The sequence below is a fragment of the Poecile atricapillus genome, chromosome 1 (genome assembly GCF_030490865.1).
Source record: "Poecile atricapillus isolate bPoeAtr1 chromosome 1, bPoeAtr1.hap1, whole genome shotgun sequence".
Taxonomy (NCBI): Eukaryota; Metazoa; Chordata; class Aves; order Passeriformes; family Paridae; genus Poecile; species Poecile atricapillus.
In genome coordinates this window covers 42,710,685-42,727,214 of record NC_081249.1, presented here as the reverse complement: position 1 = coordinate 42,727,214, position 16,530 = coordinate 42,710,685, and the positions used below count along the sequence as shown (strand labels likewise).

At 35.3% G+C, this 16,530-nt stretch overlaps 1 protein-coding gene across 2 annotated transcripts in view; it reads left to right on the top strand.

Annotated features, from left to right (window-relative positions):
* The window catches only part of GPC5 (glypican 5), a 584,394-nt gene that overhangs the window by 170,445 nt on the left and 397,419 nt on the right, over positions 1–16,530 (top strand). For both annotated transcript variants that reach the window (XM_058858548.1, XM_058858557.1), the window contains exon 6: positions 15,373–15,493. In XM_058858548.1, the coding sequence (XP_058714531.1) occupies positions 15,373–15,493 (121 nt within the window). The remainder of the gene's footprint in view (positions 1–15,372; positions 15,494–16,530) is intronic.

The following is a 16,530-nucleotide window of genomic DNA, read 5'->3' as shown; positions in this document are numbered from 1 at the left end:
ATTCAGTATAGAACTTAATTTATTTTAAACATATTTAGAAATTATATAAAAATATTTATATAAAATAAAATTATTGAATATTACAGATGAGAAACATTTTTAAAGTCTTGATTTTTTTTTTTTCCCCCAGGGTTTGAGTATATTACATCCAGTATTGGCACTTTTAAACAATTACAAAAGAAAAAAAAAAGTCAAATAAATAAATAAAATACATATATAGTTCCTCAAAGAAGATAAAAGAAAGAAAGATAGGACACCTCCCTTACTTGGTAATAGATTTTGTTTACATTTCCAAAAATGAAACAAAAACCAAGGGAAAAGGCAAAGTCTGAGAAGAAAATCTTGGCCATAAATCTAAATTTTATTGGAGAGCCAATTTTTACCTGAATATTTGGTCAATAATTGATGTAATTAATATCTTTTTCTCTGGGAACAAAAAAGCTTCTGCTGATATTCAGATTTCTGTCATCTCATATGAGTTTTAAAATTACACCCCTGCTTTTCTCCAGAGGAAAAAAATTTAACTTCATTCCTGTGGTGCACTAACCAGTAGCTTTAATTTATTTCCTTTTTTTTGTTTTTTTTTAATAAACTAGTGAAATTCCAGATAAGTAGTGGAATAATTGTCACAGCTTGAGAACTGAGAAATCTAAGTTCACTTCTGTGCTTTATTCTGACTTCAATTTATTTCTTCAAAATAATCTTTTTTTAAAGATACGTTTAGTTTTCAAACTTTGTTGAAGGCAGACTGTTTGAAGTCACTGAAAACAAACCCTATTTGCCTCCATTAAGGATTGGTAGAGCTTTTGGAAACAGTTGAGCTGGCAGATACATAGCAGAATGTCTAAAGGACTCTGAAACTGTTTCTTTTCTGAACAATGGTTTTGAATTCATATAGTTTAATGACAATTGCCAAAATTAACCTAAAGTTGGAGTCACAGGGCAAGATATGTACATGCCTGTTGTGGTGAGCAGCACACTCATTTGATAATATTGGGGGCTGTTTAGAAAGCACTTGCTATGTCTTTTGGCTTATATTGCTGCCATATTTTAAAAGCACTTCAATAAATAAAAAAAAAAAAAGAACAAATCACAGCACTTTTTTATTTCAATATTTTTCCAAGGTGTCAGGAACAGTGATATTACAAAAATAATCCTATTTGCAGTTGAGGTCTGCATTTTCACCATCTGCCTGGACAGAGACCTCTTTGAATAGACTCACTGATAGTTCAAGACCTTAAATTGAAAATTCCTTTGAATGAAGAGCATAAGATTGTGTCTTGATTAAGTCAGAGAATATAGATTGCATTAATACTGGTCTCTGTAAATGGTGCCAGCTGAAAAAAAATGCTCAGTGTTATTTGGTGACTCAGTCTTATTCTGAAAACAAAGTAGTAAGATCAATGACCTGAATAATGAGTATTTCTGGGATGTGTCCTGAATATTTTGACCCAAGCTTTTTTCCTTGACTTGACTTTCATTTTGTTCCTTCTGCATTGATTGAAAAGAAATATCCTAATGAAAAGTACATCCTAGTGCTCACTCAAAATTAAGTAGGAAGAGGCCAAAAAAGTTGAAATAGACTGTATTATTCACAATATTTGGCGTATTAGAATTTTGCATTAGTGTGTGTAGAACTCAGCAGTTCAGGTGAAATTGCTGTTTCCAAGCTGAGTGTTTACAACAGACTCATGGCAGTATGGGATTGCCAGCATCAAATCCCAAATGTGAAGTCCACAACTTTTCCCAAACCTATTCCAGTGCTTCACAGGACTTGTGATAAACTTTCCCTAATAATTTGTGTTTTAGGCTTTCAGCTCCTTCATAGTGAGGCATATTTTGTACAATTAGTCAAATCAGGCCTGATGCTGTAGGAAGGGTGCTTAAGGAAAAGGAAAAAAAAGAGTATTTTTTCATTTGTAAATTAATATTTTTTTAATGGTCAGAGTACTGTTATTTCAACAGTTATTTTGCTGACAGACTACAGTCTCTTAAGGAAAATATAAAATCTGGGGAGGAAACCCCACAGTCTGAAGAATGGCCTTAAGATGTTGATACTAAGTGCCATATATACAATAGTTCTAACTCCCAGAGTGGAGAGATGATTGTCAGTAGCACTGATTTAAAATCAAAAAAACACAATCCCCTGTACATCAGAAGTTTGCATGTCTATTCATGCTGCTTCATCTATTTGTTGCTTAACTTTATATGGCACTTCCTCTATCTTGCCTGTTTGACAAGTTTTGTTTCATCCCTGGCTATTAAAGCCTATTCCAGGGATAAGAATGTGGAACAGCTGAATTCCAGCTCAAGCACCAGCCTCTTTGGGCTTCACAATTTGAAGGATTTGGCTGTTTTATATGCAATAAACAATCTGTTAATTGTTATCAGAGCATGTGTAATGGATTAGGATGCATTAAAAAAAAACAAGCCCCAAACCAAAACACTACAATAACAAAAAAACTAGGAAAGTTTTCTACTTCCTTTAATTCAGCAGTTAGAAACATACTACCAGGTTTGGGAGTAGATTCATTTCTAATGACTGAGGGTTCAGGGCTGTTGCTCATCTCATAATCCACTGGGATACAGGCCATTGCAGGCATCACAAACACAGCTCTTAGTCTGTCCCACTTCTATTTCTTTATCTTATATGGAATAATTTGAGATTCATTAGTTGAGAAAATGTTTCAGGAATGACCATGGGCCTCTAGCCTAGTGATTAAGATGGCTTGCTAGGAATTAGATCTTAGTTCCTGCTGTCATGCATATTTCATCATTTTATCCAGGAGCTGTAAAAGAAAGACTGTGTACTTTTATGTAAAGATATGAGAACTTTTATCTTTCTTCATTTCCTCCCCAACTATTTGCAACAAACCACAGTCCTTTTTCTCTCTGATCAAATTAGTCTATTGGTGAATGGCCTACTGATGTGACTAACAGAGAGGAGAATTTCCTGTTACCAGCTCTTTCTTGTGTTACAGCATGAAATAAATCTGAGGCACATCAATCACTTGAATCATTATGTTTAATCCTAGTTGACAATGAAGCCACTGAATCGATAGAATTAATAAAAAACAACCCACTGAAGAGAAATATTTTTACGGTGACTTGAAATTTGTGTGTATTGATAAACAGGAAATGATGTTTATCTCAAGAAACATACTAATTTCTGTGAGTGTGCTGGTTGTTGTGAATCGTTCTTTAAAGCTGCTTTCTGTCTCTCTCTTCAGAGATTTTGTGTAAGAAATTAGTCTGTGGTTTTCCTGACATCAGCCAATGACCTAAAATTCATGGCTAAAATGTCACTGTAACACCTGTAGTGTGGAAGACCTAGTTTCCAGTTGCCTGTTCACTGTTAAATCAGGAATACGTAGAGACACGAGTGGAACCCTACATTCCCAATCCCATGATACTGAAGCATGATTTTATCTCTCAGTGAAATTCCTCACTGTTACAATGCTTTTAAAATCCAGCCATTATTTCATAAACATTCTGACCATTTCATGATACAGAACACGGATACTTGAGTTTGGCTTAGTATGTAGATCATGAGATCTACAGATATGAGATGTCTGTATGCATACATGCATACAAATACATAACTATATGGAGAAATTGTATATATTTTTGCAACATGAGGTTCAGACATGCAATATTTGCTGTAGGGTACTGTTTTCCTGAAGAATGTTTTTTGACAACATTTCGACTGCCCTTTCTTGTCTTCCTTTGACAGTGTTTCCCATACAGAAGATAGCCTGCTTGACTTACATTATCCTTGAACCCCTTGTTGCCTACTTGACATTAATTTCTGTAACCAAGGCAATATCACAAGTGAAGTTAAAAATCAAATCTCTGAGAATAGCCTTATCTAGATTGATTCTCTCTTCAGACTGCATACTAAGCAGCCACACAGAGCTTCCAAACTTATAATAGATGATAGAATTCTTCTCCTTTTGATCCCAAAGGAAGAAAGTGGAACCCGTCTTTTCCTTGCTTCCAGCATTTCATTACAATCTATATAACTTTCTTACAAGTTTTGTCCTTCAGTTTGTCTGGTTCTGCTGAGTATTTCAGTAAATTAAATACTTTGGGCTTCTTTAGAGACAAAAGAGAAGATAAATCTTGTGATTATCTGTCCTGTTTTCTAGAATGCACTGAACTGTGTGTTCCAGAAAAAAAATGCCAAGTTGTTTAACATTTTCTTGATGCTCAGGTATACAGTTCCCATTACTGAAGTAGATGTATATATCATAATATTTAGTTTTTGTCTTTTCAGAGAGTCTTCGATGATATAAGTAAGAATTCTGATGACTTTAGAATGGAAAACTGAAAAACAGAGGGAATAATAGGCTTGTTTCAGGAAGCTTACTACTTCAGCAAGGATTACCTCAAGGGTAATGCAATCTAATTTGAGTTTAGTTACTTAAAATTTCAGTATTGTGTCTAGACTGGGTGTCTAGGAGGCATGTTCAATGGCGAGGACAAGTCATCATTTCATCCTACACTATTGCTTTATTTCCCACAGGAGGGACTTCTTTTTTCTTTCTCTTCCTATACTCCGTAGACAATAGATGCTTAGGCAGTAGATGCCCAATTTTTAAATAGCTAAAATAAAAAAGTGGAGTATGTTTGCTAATAATGTTATAATATTACTTCTTATGGGGGAGAGGATATTCTCAGGCTAAAATTGTGTGATATTTGTCTGAAGGCTGTATTTTGATAAGATTTGATTGAACAGAAATCACTGCCACATTTTTATTGTAATTTTATCACAATGGGGCCAAACAAAGAGCAATTACAGTGATTCATATGACAACAAAACTGAACCAAGAACCCGGAAATATGACCTTCATAAAATTCAGTTAAAATATTTTTACTACTATGTTCCTATGAACCTTTTCCACTGAAGAGAAAATAAATGTATTTAAATCCACTCATTTATATCTAAAAGAATGCAATAACTAAATGTGATAAGTAAAATTTGTAAAAAGTCACAAGAAGGGGTGGTTGGGAAGAAAGGGAAACACAAAAGTTTATTAACACTCTTAAACCTCCAATACAATCCCCATCTTTAAACAGTTAAACATTAGCTATGTCAGCTTTCTTAGCTCATATATTTATTGATTGCACCCACAATAGATAAAAAAATGAGTTAATCTTTTTAAAGAAACTTTAAAAGATGGCTCCACATGAATGCAAGAATCATTGGGCTGAAATATTGCAGACAACACTGAAAGATCCTTGAACGTGTTTTTATCCCTTCTTATGCCTCCTGTACCATGATTTGCTTTGTGTATAGTGTTTACATTATTCCTATTCTGTTAGATATTAAAAATGTGCATCTAAAACAAGCTTTTTTTTTGTGTGAAAATATGGTAAATGAAGGACGCAAGTCTTAATAGGCCAGTCCAGGTAACTGCATAGTGACTTCCCAGAATATCCTTCAGCCTTCTCCAGAAGTTTGTTACTTGGAACAGAATTACAGTTCATTACTCTGCTATTAATGGCTTCTGAAACTGAAGTACTTTGTGCATGTGCCACTGTCTTTGAGTACAGCTTTAAATAATGTCCATATGCTTTGTGACTTGCCCTGAAATACTTTAAAAAAATATACATCATAGCTCTCATGGAGGGTGAAAAGCATCAAAGGTTAAGGCAACTGTACTTGAATTTGGTGTAAGGTTAGTTAAGCACCAGTGCAAAATGAAAAGTTACTTTAATGTAATTGCTAAAATATGACACTGTACAAAATGCTTAATTTCCCATGAAGATTAAATAACACTAGTACATAACTGACATTATAATGTAATTCTTGTTTCAATTATTTAATAAAATACAGCATGCTGTAAAACTTCTGATACATAATTCTGTATTTGTTCTTCATATGAGCTATTCACAACACTCTGAGAACAGGCAAATCGGGGAATGCAAATGCTTCCAGCAAAGGTGTTGTGAGTAATACAGCTGTGAAATCAAAAAAAAAAGTTATGGGTTAACTGCTGAACAAGCTTCTAGTTGCTGAGAAAAATTTTCTCCAATCCAAACTGTGGAGTAGTCCAGAGGACTGATTTTCCTTCTACACAGATGTATGTATATGTATGTATATGTATGTATATGATGTAAGTGCACTTGACTAAGTGTATAACTGTTTTGAATGAAGAGGCAATTACATCCAGTATCTCCTCAGGAAAATGCTATATTCTCCAAGACTTGGTAGTATTGAAAATGGGAACAGATTACACTGATGTGTTTTGTCTGGGGGGGAAAAACCCCAAACCAACAAAATAAAAAAAAAAAAAACAGACAATGACCTGTCCCCCTGTTCCCCCTCCCAATTACTATTAAGCACATAGGTTTCAAAAAACATTTAAGATAATTTATCTTATTTTTTTTAAGATAAAAAGTGTCATCTGTTGTATACACATCATTGAGTCCTAGTTTGAAACATTCATCCACGTTTAGGTAAATTAGGAAGACAAAATGACTCCAGAGCCACAGAGATGGTGTGGGCACTTACACTGATTAATTAATAATCCACCAATATGTTGCTGACTCTGGGTGCACTTGGACAACAGAGAAGGACAGCTTTTTCACAATATGGGATTTAATTCTTTAGAATAAACAAGAAAAAATTTATCAGGTGACTCATGTCAGTGAATTTGCTGAAATAGCACTTCACTCTTAGCATTGCACAGTGACTTAGGTTGATTCCTTCATATGACCTTTATTTGCTGAATGACCTTTTTTTCTTTTATCAATAACCATATTCAAGTTAATTATCTGTTTAATAGTCCTTCACTAGAACTTTACTCTCATTTTGTACTGTTTTTCCATAAATTACCTCAGAAAAAACCCCAGACCGTTCAATAACAACAGATTGTGAAAATGCACTTTTGACATAATTTGTAATGGTGTACTTCTTACGGAGTTGTGAGATAAATATTGACTGTGTCAGATATCAGTCCTAAAATTTTCAGGTGCATTCCAAGTCCCTAGAGGACCCTTTGGTCTCTGCACTGAAGCGTTATGTTGGACAAAATATGGCATATCATACTTCTGTCTTCAAGGTTTGGTGTCCTACGTAATGCCACAGTTGCATGACCCTTTCGTTATTTCCAAGCAGAAATACTTTAGTATCCTGTAGGGGAAGCAGGCTTCTCAATTTTACACTAATTAGGCTTGACAGCTTTGCATTTCCAAGTTGCTTGAATTGTTTTTCCAAGGTAATTCCTTTTGTTTTGCCAGCTATTTTCTGTAAACATTTATGTGCTTGTTTATGGTAATTAATATCTCTCATTTCCTTGCTCCATTAAATGAAGGTACAGTAGAATTATTACGGTTGTTAAAAGATTTCCAGAATACTACAAGAAGAAGGAGATACTGTTGTCTCCATTTATCTAGATTTAGTGCACTTGCATATGTCTGCTGTTTAGCTATTTTCTAATGTAATAAGAATTTATTTTCTCAATTTTAAACATGTGACTTACCCTAGGCGCCTAGTTTAAATGAAATATCTCTCTCAAAGCTCTTCTTCTCTCTTTGGCAGATCTTGCAATTACTAGAACACATTTATTTGTTAAGGTGCATTACAGACATGTTTTGTCATGCTTTTGGGGGCATTCATTTTGCATCACATATAAGAATAGTGTCTCTGTCCAGAAAATAGCAACATACTGTAGGGATAGGTACAGATAGGTAGCTGTTATGGTGATTACTGTTAATTGACAAGAAGACTAATTTCCATGGCATCTTTCAAGTGAGAGTTCTTCAAAAGTTCTGCAATGTTTGAAACAGTGTAAAATTTGCTGTGCTACAAGAAAGCTTTTAAAAATGAATTTTCAATATGTAGGTTACAGCATTTTTTCTTCTGAGGAAAATTTAGCTTTTAGTAGAAATGACATTATTTGCAAAAAGGATAGTCTGACTTGACAGACACATATCCTGTAGAAGATTTCAGGTGCATAGGAAAACAATCCTTCTAAATACGTGTTCTACACATAGCAACTGGAGACAAGTTGGTGCTTTTGAAAGTCTCTAGAGGGAGACCTGTCTGCCTAAGGAAGCCTTCAGGACATCATTAGCACTTCTTATGGCTTATTAAAAACTTATTTTTAGTAGACACAGCCAACATTATGACCAACTGGCTTCCAATCACATATAGAATCCTCTCAAAAATGTTAATATTCAAACAGAGTCTGTTGTGCAATGTTGGAGTTTATGAGCTTTAGAAGAGCTCAAAGATGTTTTGTAGGATTAGAACATAATGGAAATTATTGATGATAAAAGGTTTTGTACTGTACAAAAAACCAGGACTGCGCCATACTTGGAAATTCATTGAAAGAAATACTCTGAAAGACTATAATACTTTATTACATACTTCAGTGTTACTTGTTTTATTCATGTGAACATAGCTATGTTAAAATGAAGTATCTGTTGTAAAATAAGTATTTCAATAACATGTCACTTAGTCTTCAAATGTAGAAAAGTCTGAAGGCTGGTTTGCTATTTTTTGTTTTCCTTTAACAAGGCAGATCTGGTCAATGATAAAAAAAATAATTTTATTTTATTTTATTGAGTTTTTTAATCATTAAAATGTGTTGAAAACGTCTAGGGCAAATAGGATCTGTCCTAGAATTACTACAAGTACTGTCTCTGATAGCTAGGTGTAAGATATCTTTTACAAACTTTCTGTTTGTAAACTAATTAGCTAAAAAGCTAATTTTTCAATCTCTACTTTTAAAACACTACATAAGGCTAAAAAATAGCCAGCATGTCTGTCTAAGTTTCAAGAGGTTTTTACTGTTTCAGTGATTCTTTTATTTGTTCATCTTTGCTAATTAAAATAATCACAACTGAACACTCTTACTCATTTGTTGCTGCATATGTCTGTTTTTTACTAGTATTCAGGTAATTGTTCATTTCTCAATTAACATTACCCAAAATTTTGAAATGCCCAGCCGTGATGAAGATGCTAGCAATAGCAGGTGTAAGCCAGTAATTATCAGCAGTCATAAAGCAAGCAAGCTGAGAAGGAGTTTTTAAAAATCATATCCCATGTCTGAAACAAGATGTAGTGGGCACACTGTGCTATTTTACCGTTCTTAAACACAGTGAGACTATATAAATACAGGTGCTTGCTTGAAACTTGTAAGTGCCAACAACCCAAGTTCTGAAGTAATTTAGAATTCAATTAACGTGAGAAGCTGAACAAAACAAATCCCTTAACAAGACCAGTACATGAAGGCTTACTTTTAAAAACTAGAGGATACAAAAAAGAAAATCCATTTCATGAAGGAGAGAACATTCTGCAAAAGTTGCAGCTTGGTTACTGTATCAATAGCAGCTAAAGGAGATGAAAACAGTAAATAAAGATATAAATAATATATACATATTAATATATAATAAATAAATTATATATATGATAAATAAATACAGGAAATAAATATAATATTTTAAAAGTTATTTGGTTGCTTGAGCATTATATTCCCATCATCTGGATCTTCCCAAAGAACATGGTGAAAGCAAACCCTTATTTTAAAACTAGTTCCCTAGCATTTCACTGCTTAATTCAAGCAGACAGCTGAAAACGAGCATTGCATCATTTACACCAAATTGATTCCAAATGCAGAAAATTAGGTGGATTGAGAGAAACTTCTCCACTGTTACCAGATGAGGAATTTGTTTTCTATTTACTGTCATGGAGATTGCTCTAATGCAGTAAGATTTCATTTGAGATGAAATATCATAAATGAAGATGAGAATCCTAGTGCCACAAAGTGATTAACAAAATGAGCTTTGTCAGGCAGTGTCAATACAGCTGCAGCACAGCAGCTATGGATGGCCCCACTAAACATTCTACAGCTGTGTGACTACCTGGCACACACCAGCATTTCAGGGGTCAGGCAGTGTATGCCAGGGTAAGCCTTTCACTGCCAGAACAGTTGTCTCAGTTTCATGACCTTGCAGCTTGACAACTTACTGCACAGATTCCTGATAGAGGCAATTGACCAAAGCACTGAAAAACACAAGAATCACACTGAATCAAGGATGGACGAGACCTTTAAGATCATCTAGTCTCACTATCAAACTAGCAGCATTATCATCATAAACCATATCTCCCAGTGACACATCCAGACTCCTCTCAAACACTTCCAGAGGTGATGACTCCACCACATCCCTGAGCAACTTATTCCCAAGACTAACCACTCTTTCAGTGATTTTTTTCATATCTGATCTGAACCTCTCTTGGCACATCTTAAGGCCATTTCCTCTTGCTCTTTCACATGGCAGAAGAAACTCTCACTGCAGCTTCCTTTCAGATAGTTGTAGAGAGCAATGAGGTCCCCTCCAAGTCTCCTCGAGACTAAACAAGCTCAGTTTCCCCAGCAGCTCCTTATAGGATTTGTTTTCTAGACCCTTCATAAGCCTTGCTGCCCTTTCCAGGACATGCTCCAGCACCTCAATGTCCTTTTTAATGTGACTGCCCAAAACTGAGCATAGGATTTGATGTGAGGCCTCACCAATGGAGAGTACAGAGGGACAATCAATGCTTGGCCACCTGGGCACAAGCTGGCTGATGTTCAGCTGTGCATCAACCAGCATCCCTGAGCTCCTTTCTGCTGATCAGCTCTCAAGCCACTCTTCCTTGAGCCTGTGGTGCTGTATGAGGTTGCTGTGAACCAAGTGCAGGACTCAGGAGCTGGCCTGGCTGAGCCTTATGGCACTGTCCTCAGCCCACTGTTTGAATCTCTCCAGATCTCTCTGTGGAGCATTCCTACCCTTCAGCAGATCCACCAGATTTGGTGTCATCTGTGAAGTGACTGAGGCTGTATTTGAGCTGCTTCTCCCAGCCATCGATAAAGACATTCAATGGGACAGACCCCAATACTAATCCTGGGGGACACCACTGGTGACCAAAAGAAGGCAGTGACAGGTGGTGATGGTAACAGATGAAAGAGATACATCAGGATGGGGTGACCAGCTAAAATTGCTAAAATGTAGAATATCACCAGGTCTCTTGGGAGAGGCTTGACTTCAAGTACACTTTGGAATGTTCTGGACAATACCTTTTCTGTCATAGTACAACTTTCATTTAATTGCCCACTTGAAAGATGGTCAAAATGCCTAAAAATAGCTCAAAAAGAAAAGTCATAATCTGTTGTTGACTGTAAAAATGATGTATTAGTTGTCATCACAAAATAATACAGACTATTTTGCACTGGAGGGATATACATGTACAGATCTTCCTGAAGCACCACATCCAAACTGGCTGAATCATACAAGAATTGGTGTATTTATTACTTCTAATAGTTTTCCCAACTGCATGTACCAAGAAATTTGTGATAGCAAATAAAGCATGATTTTCTCTTTTATCAGATATTTTGAGAGAATCAAAAGTAAACCCCACCAATTGTGTTCATAAATACAATAGAGAATAATAGGTAATTTATATGAATATTCATATATTGAGCTCAGAAAATGGGCACCTTGTTATTCATCACTTTAAAACATGTTTATAGAATACAAATATATTGGTTCTTGGGTTTTTTTCCTAATGCTGATGAAAATGAATAGTACTTGGGGACCAAGTCTGCCTATTAAAGTGATGTGATACATTACCATGTTTGTACAGAAATGAGCACAGATGGCGGGTCTATTATTTCTCTAGCAAGAAATTAGTCATTTTTTTTCCCCAGGATTCAAATCTGAGCAACACTTGCTTAAGTCAGGCTACCTCTGTGGGGATCCTTAAAATATTTTTCCCATTACTTGTACATTAGGAGTTAGAGAAACAGAAAGTGATTAATGCCATATTAAAACTTTAAAATGAATGAAGTCTCTCAAACCAAGAGTCTAAGATTTTCTTATTTTCCCCACCCCCAAATAAAGGGAAACAAATTTTGCAGATAAATGTGAGTCTACAGGGATGAAGCTTTGTGTACCATGCTCAGATTCCCAATAGCCTGTTTAGCTTTGACAGATCATTTCATTTACATTAGAGTATTTGAAGATGTGAGATTTATAGACATTTGTTAATCACAATTATGTGGAGTATGAAACAACTTATAAGTAATTTATAAATTTTTGTAGGCAAAAGATACCATTTCAAGCAAAGTGTAGATTAAACAAAAATATGTTGACTTTCATAACTTACTTTTATGAGAAGAATCAATAAAACAATATTTCATAAGGTTTTGTCAATGCCTTATTATACACCTGATGAAAGAAAAAAGGTTTTCAATCTGCCTTACGACTTGTCAGAGCATATAATTACAACAAACTCAAAATTAAATGAGAATTTTTAATGTCAATTGGTCAAAGCTGGATCATCTTGCAGTGAAAGCAAATTTAATATGGGTTAGGATTTCCAATAACAATAAAAATGCAAATGTATGTATTAATTTACTTCAATGCATTGATTGTACTCACATTTGGGCATTCATTACATACTGTCTCTGCCACTTTCTTCCTCACACTCTTCCCCTGCTCCAGCACAGAGTCCATCCCATGGGAGTCAGTTGTCCATGAACTTTTCTAATGTGGGTCTTTCTTACAGGCTGCAGTTCTTCACAAACTTCTCCAGTGTGGGTCTTTTCCACAGGGTGGAGTACATAGGGAGCAGGCTGCTCCAGTGTGGGTCCTTCCAAGGGTCACCTGCCAACAAGCGTGCTCCAGCATAGACTTCTCCCTCCATGGGTCTGCAGGGCTATTTCTCTCATATTCTCAATTCATCTCGTCCACCTCCTCTTGCTCAGCAGTTTTTTCTCCGTTTTAAATCACAGGAGTACTGTCACCATCACTGTTGGACTTGGGCGTGGCCAGCAGTGGGTCTGTCTTGGAGCTGGCTGGCACTGGCTCTGCTGGACATGGGGAAAACTTCTGGCATCTTGTCCCAGAAGCCACTCCTGCAGCCTTCCCTGGGCTTTGCTTTTGCCAAGCAAACCAAATACATTTTAGGCAAAATATTTGTCCAAATCAAATTCCATTTAAATCAATGTTAATTTTTGAAATCCAGCTCTTAATTTTCCATATGTGATGGTTACTCCTCATATGTTCCTTGGGGAGAACTCACATCCAGAACCGGGAGGATCAATTTCAAGACTGAAGTCTTGGAATACAAAATTAAAAATTCTCAAAGGAGTAAAAACTTCGCAAAGCTTGAATAATAACACATCACTTCAAAAGTATGAGGATTTTGTTGAGAGAAATATCAACTCCTTTAACAGTCAAGGTGGGAATGTGGTCAATATCTAGTAAATTTGATTACCAGAAAACTTTGGAATGTGTAGTGATTATACCAATACTGGGTCCATAGAGTGAGTTGGTGTGTAAGGATTGGTATTTTCTCTATTGACATAAACTTGTATGTTAATTGGGATCTTCAGCTACAAGACTTCTGATTTCATTGTAGAAATAGCTGAAAAAGAAATTATAGTCTTGAATGAGTCATTGCCAAATAATTCCCAGGTGCGTTAAACTAATAAAATTGTAGTCTAGCGAAGGTCCAGCTTCTGCATGATTTATTTCTTCCTGCATTGTTAGAGAAATGAGTATCACTGAATTAAAAAAAAAAAAAAGAGAAAGGGTATTCTTTTTCATAGCTATGCAGTTCACAGGCAAATGTGCAATAGTTGGGTTTGCAGCATTTGAAAAAAAGGTGTTAATTGAAGATTTATGAGTGACAGAAAGTGAGAACACAGATTTTGCATGCTGTGAAACAGAACAAGACCACTGGATAGAAAGAATAGACATAACCTTCAAGATTTTTTATAGTGTTATGGAGTGAAGAGGAATTTTGGTGTTGCATTGAACTAGTGTGTTGAGTTACTTTTTCTGGTCACTGCAGTATTGTTCAGCTGGCATTAATTCGTTATTTATTTATTTACGTATTTTGTTTTATACAAATGACTGCCAAAGAAATTTTTTGAAGGTTTTTATGTTTAATTTTAATTTTTTTCACACTTAGAATTACCAGAAGATTTGTTGACCCAGCCTGAATTGCTGCATTAACAATTGCCCAAGACTAGCAGGCAGACTGTGGTTTTTGTCCACACCCCTATGCAAAGCTTTTCCCCATCACTTCAAGCTGGCAAATGGCTCCATTGCTACAAAACAGCACAGAAAGTTGTCTGCTGTAAACCAAAATAACACATTTTCAATAATATGAGCCATTCATTCATTCATTCAGTGTGTACACTTCCTCAGGAATATCCTAAATCTCATTTTGGGTGATATTTAAGTAAAGATCAAGGACAAAGTATTGTTGTTATGTGGCAACCTTGTTTTATTGAACTGCATTCATTGTTTAGCATATATACAAGCTTTTCTGTAGAGTTAAGAGGACCTGCAATGTTTTTGATGAAAGAAATTCTGCAAAATTTGAATATGTTGTGTTGTCTGTGCTTACACGTGGATGCAGCAGGCAGGAATTAGACATTTCTTTGCTCTGATAAGGTTATTTCATTTTTTTTTCATACAGCATAACATCTGGCAAAGTACTTTTGAGACAGAGACATATAGAGCTATCCTATTATAGAGTATGCTGAAAAAATATAGCATATGGAGGGTATTTGCATAATGTACAATATCTGTAATGAGAAGGTAGATACTCAGTTTTTCCTGCATAACTTGAGTATTACATATAATATGGTAAGTTGAATAAAGAATTGCTTCTTAATAAGCTACGGAATGCTCAGTGGTTACTTTATTTACTGTATTTTGAATTTTGTTGTATTATAAACAATGTTCTACTTACTCAAGGAATTATTTTTAAAATCAGCTTGTATCTGTTTTTTCCTTCTTTTTATATATCTATATGTCTAGTACATTTTGGCCTATTCTTGCTTATATAATTTATGTAATGCTAAATAATTTATGCACAATGTAGCTATTACCTTTCAATAAATATTCTGTCTGCGCGTGCACTCACACAAACACTAGAAAACTTCAGGTTTATTTCTGAACTTACAGCATGTATGGGATCTGGAGTTTGTTTTAAAAACCTGAAATGTCACACATTTAGGCAATCATCATGCCATTGTATTTAGCAAAATCAAAATGGAGTACAGTCTTTTTGCACACACCCAAAAAGACATGCACAGGGCTGAATTTTTCATGCTACAAAATGCAGATAACTTTGCTTATTAAAGTTTGCAGTAAACTTAAAGTGCTAATAAATAACAGAACTTTGCAGAATGTAGTAATTGTATTTTGTTGTATTTCTTTTTTTGTGAAAAATATGTGCACAAAATTAATGCATCTCATCAAAGAGGTATGCTGGTGCCATGAGAGATAATACAAATTAGAAGATGACTCTCTGAGAGTAGAGTAAGTTACTAAACCATTTTTATGTGTGTTTCTGTATTAAACTAGCTATACGCACCGTGTGGTTGGCACTGGAATCAAAGCTCAGTCTGCAAATCCCGAAGTAAAAGTGAAGGGAACAGATCCTGTAATAAGTCAAATTATTGACAAGCTGAAACATGTTATTCAGGTAAGATGCTTCTTCCTGTGGATACAGTATAGTTCTTACTACCACTCTAGTAATGAAAGTATTTACTGCACCATGAAGGTTAATTCGAGTTTCTGCTGAGTGTACATCTACAACAAAACACTAGTTGCTCTCTGTCTCACTTCAGTTATTAAAAATTATTTAGTTAAAAGGCTTGCATATGGCAGATAAGTGTAGGAAGTGAGGCTCTGGCAGCTGGGCCATCTGTACCTGCAAGTACCGCAGCTCGGCATTGCAGTGAGCACACAGAAGCACAAACAATATGATTTAGGGACATTAACTGGGTGCATATGTTTAAATAACAATAAAACGTAATTTCCCTCTTCCCTCTTTACTAAATCTAGGTTCTTTCTTAACTTATATTGCTGTGAGGCTTTTTGTTTAGATGCCAGACAGAAAAACTAGGAAGTTTGAATGAAAATCACGTGCCTGTTGTTTGTTACCTGATGTACATATCTGTGAATTAGTAAATTTAAGGCTTACAAGGAAGTCAATTGCAATATGGTTCTGTACAATCATAATACTGTACTAAATTTACAGGATTACAGGTATCGCTAGTTACATGCACATTTATATGCACAGATAGCCAGAACTAGAGGACAAAAACATAATGCCTGTGGAAGACAACAGTTATTTTGCTCTGTATTCAGCTCTGTATTTCAGTTTAAAAATACAAGTTTTCACTCTGATCTGAAGGCTCAGTGACCAGAAAGGTTCTACAGGTGTTTCTTGTCAGTGACCCATTTAATCCAGTATCCTCTCTGCACTGGTAAAAAGAGAAGCTACTTAAGAAGACTATGAAGATCCTCCCTTTTATTGTCTTCCCTTCTCTACCCCATTCCCCAAACAAGAAAATTAGAGATATTGTCTTCTCCTTGCCTAGTGCATTTAGATCCATCTAAGGACTTGCTTTAATTCTTTTTTCACGTCTTCTTGACAGCTTTTAAATACAATTTCCCTTATGGTTTCTGGAGTTGAAATATTACTGATAGCTTCACGGTAAACCCTTTTGGTTCTTA